Genomic DNA, 1,659 nt, shown 5'->3' on the forward strand with positions numbered 1-1,659 from the left:
ATATGGATAACAACGATCTTATAAAACCGATACTCAATATCAAGCAGGTGATTTTGTGTGTGCTTCTGGTCAGAAATAAGCACGAGAGTTTTGATCCCAGCCTAGGAGAGCATCCACCGGAGATGTAGCCGATGTGCCCATCTCCAGAATTACTTGTAGTTTTTATAGGAGTCTGGCATGTTTTGTTGAAATTATTGTTCCAGTGATTAATAATGTGCACAAAGAAAAAAAACTAAACCTGGCAATTTCTTTATCAGTTTATGTTATTAAAACTGCCGTATCTTGGGTTCGTGTTACAGTGCCGAAAAGTGAATTATCTTTGATATATAGCCGTAATACCAAATTGCCCAATTTCCAATGTTCCTATCTTATCACTATTAGGTAGCGTGTATAAACCGGATATAGTAGAATAATCGGTAGGCTTTAACTTATCTTATCGCTTTAATTGGTGATTACAAAAATGTGCTGTTGGAACCATGATGTAAAGTCAGATATTTTGCATGACGATCACAATGAAGAGATATATTACATGAATGGCACGGGCTTCATTCATTTTTTTTTCCAAATTTGAAGTTTTGAAGCACATGTTTCTACAGTATAAACTATAATTATCATGACAATATTTATGCACTTATAATCCCAAAGCCTGTAGGAACTGTAGGAGCTGTAGGAAGCTCTACAGTCGGTGCCGTTGGAATTGTTGTCTCGTCTGTTGTCGACCCTGGTTCTTCTGTTGTCGACCCTGGAGTTGGTGCCGTGGGAATGGTCGGTCCTGGTGTTGGTGCCACTGGAATTTCGGACGTTGTAGATACTGGAGTTGGCGCTGTTGGGATGGTTGGGGCTGGAGTTGGCGCTGTCGGTATGGTTGTTCCCGGGGGAGCGGGGGTAGGCGGAACAGCAGTTGTAGGAGTCACCGGGGGAGCAGGCGTAGGCGGAGCAGAAGTAGTAGGAGTCGCCGGTGGAGCAGGCGTAGGCGGAACTGCAGTTGTGGGAGTCACTGGAGGAGCGGGCGTAGGCGGAACTTGAGTTGTAGGAGTCGCCGGTGGAGCGGGTGTATTCGGAGCTGGAGTAGTTGTTGTCAATGTAGTTGTACACGAAGACAGCGGTAATGTACATTGCGCAAGTGCAGGCAAATCACACCGATTGAGCGAAGGAGCAAAATGTTGATTCACTGGACACGACATAAGGTTCGCCCATCCTCCGTTGCATTTGTAGAATAGACAACAGTCTTCTTCGTGAGCAGCATGTACTGGATTAGCTGGATTGCCATCTATTGGACATATATCCGGTCTCCATGTTTGAGTGGCACTCGTGAAAGCACACACACTCAGAAGGACGATCAATAACGATTTCATCTATATTCTCCACACAATTGTTACACAGTTGAAATAAATTCCACCAATTACTTATGAAAACTGACAGAAAATTAATTTCATAAAGTCTTTTATAGCTTAAATAGGGATATCTATAAGCTACAGTTATCTTATCTGGATTAGTCTGATGATAGGAACATAATGCATACAGCACAAATACGATTTGCGCAGAGATACTCGTCATAGTTCCTGTTGAAAACAAACAAATTTCCTCAATGATGATGATATAATCTTTTCAAAAATTCGTGATGAAATCAGACCGGAGTATTTGAAACATAGAATTGCA

General features: G+C 42.2%; 1 protein-coding gene across 1 annotated transcript; it reads right to left on the reverse strand.

Moving 5' to 3' along the window:
• Positions 1–241: 241 nt before the first annotated feature.
• Positions 242–1,402, reverse strand: LOC129767650 (uncharacterized). The gene has a single exon (XM_055768751.1). It carries the CDS (start codon positions 1,353–1,355, stop codon positions 624–626), a length of 732 nt encoding a protein of 243 aa, XP_055624726.1. The 5' UTR covers positions 1,356–1,402; the 3' UTR covers positions 242–623.
• Positions 1,403–1,659: the final 257 nt, after the last annotated feature.

Source organism: Toxorhynchites rutilus, chromosome 2 (genome assembly GCF_029784135.1).
Source record: "Toxorhynchites rutilus septentrionalis strain SRP chromosome 2, ASM2978413v1, whole genome shotgun sequence".
Classification (NCBI taxonomy): Eukaryota; Metazoa; Arthropoda; class Insecta; order Diptera; family Culicidae; genus Toxorhynchites; species Toxorhynchites rutilus.

Excerpts from the sequence above, each read along its gene's own strand:
- LOC129767650 (XM_055768751.1), bottom strand. The coding sequence starts at position 1,355 with ATGAAATCGTTATTGATCGTCCTTCTGAGTGTGTGTGCTTTCACGAGT.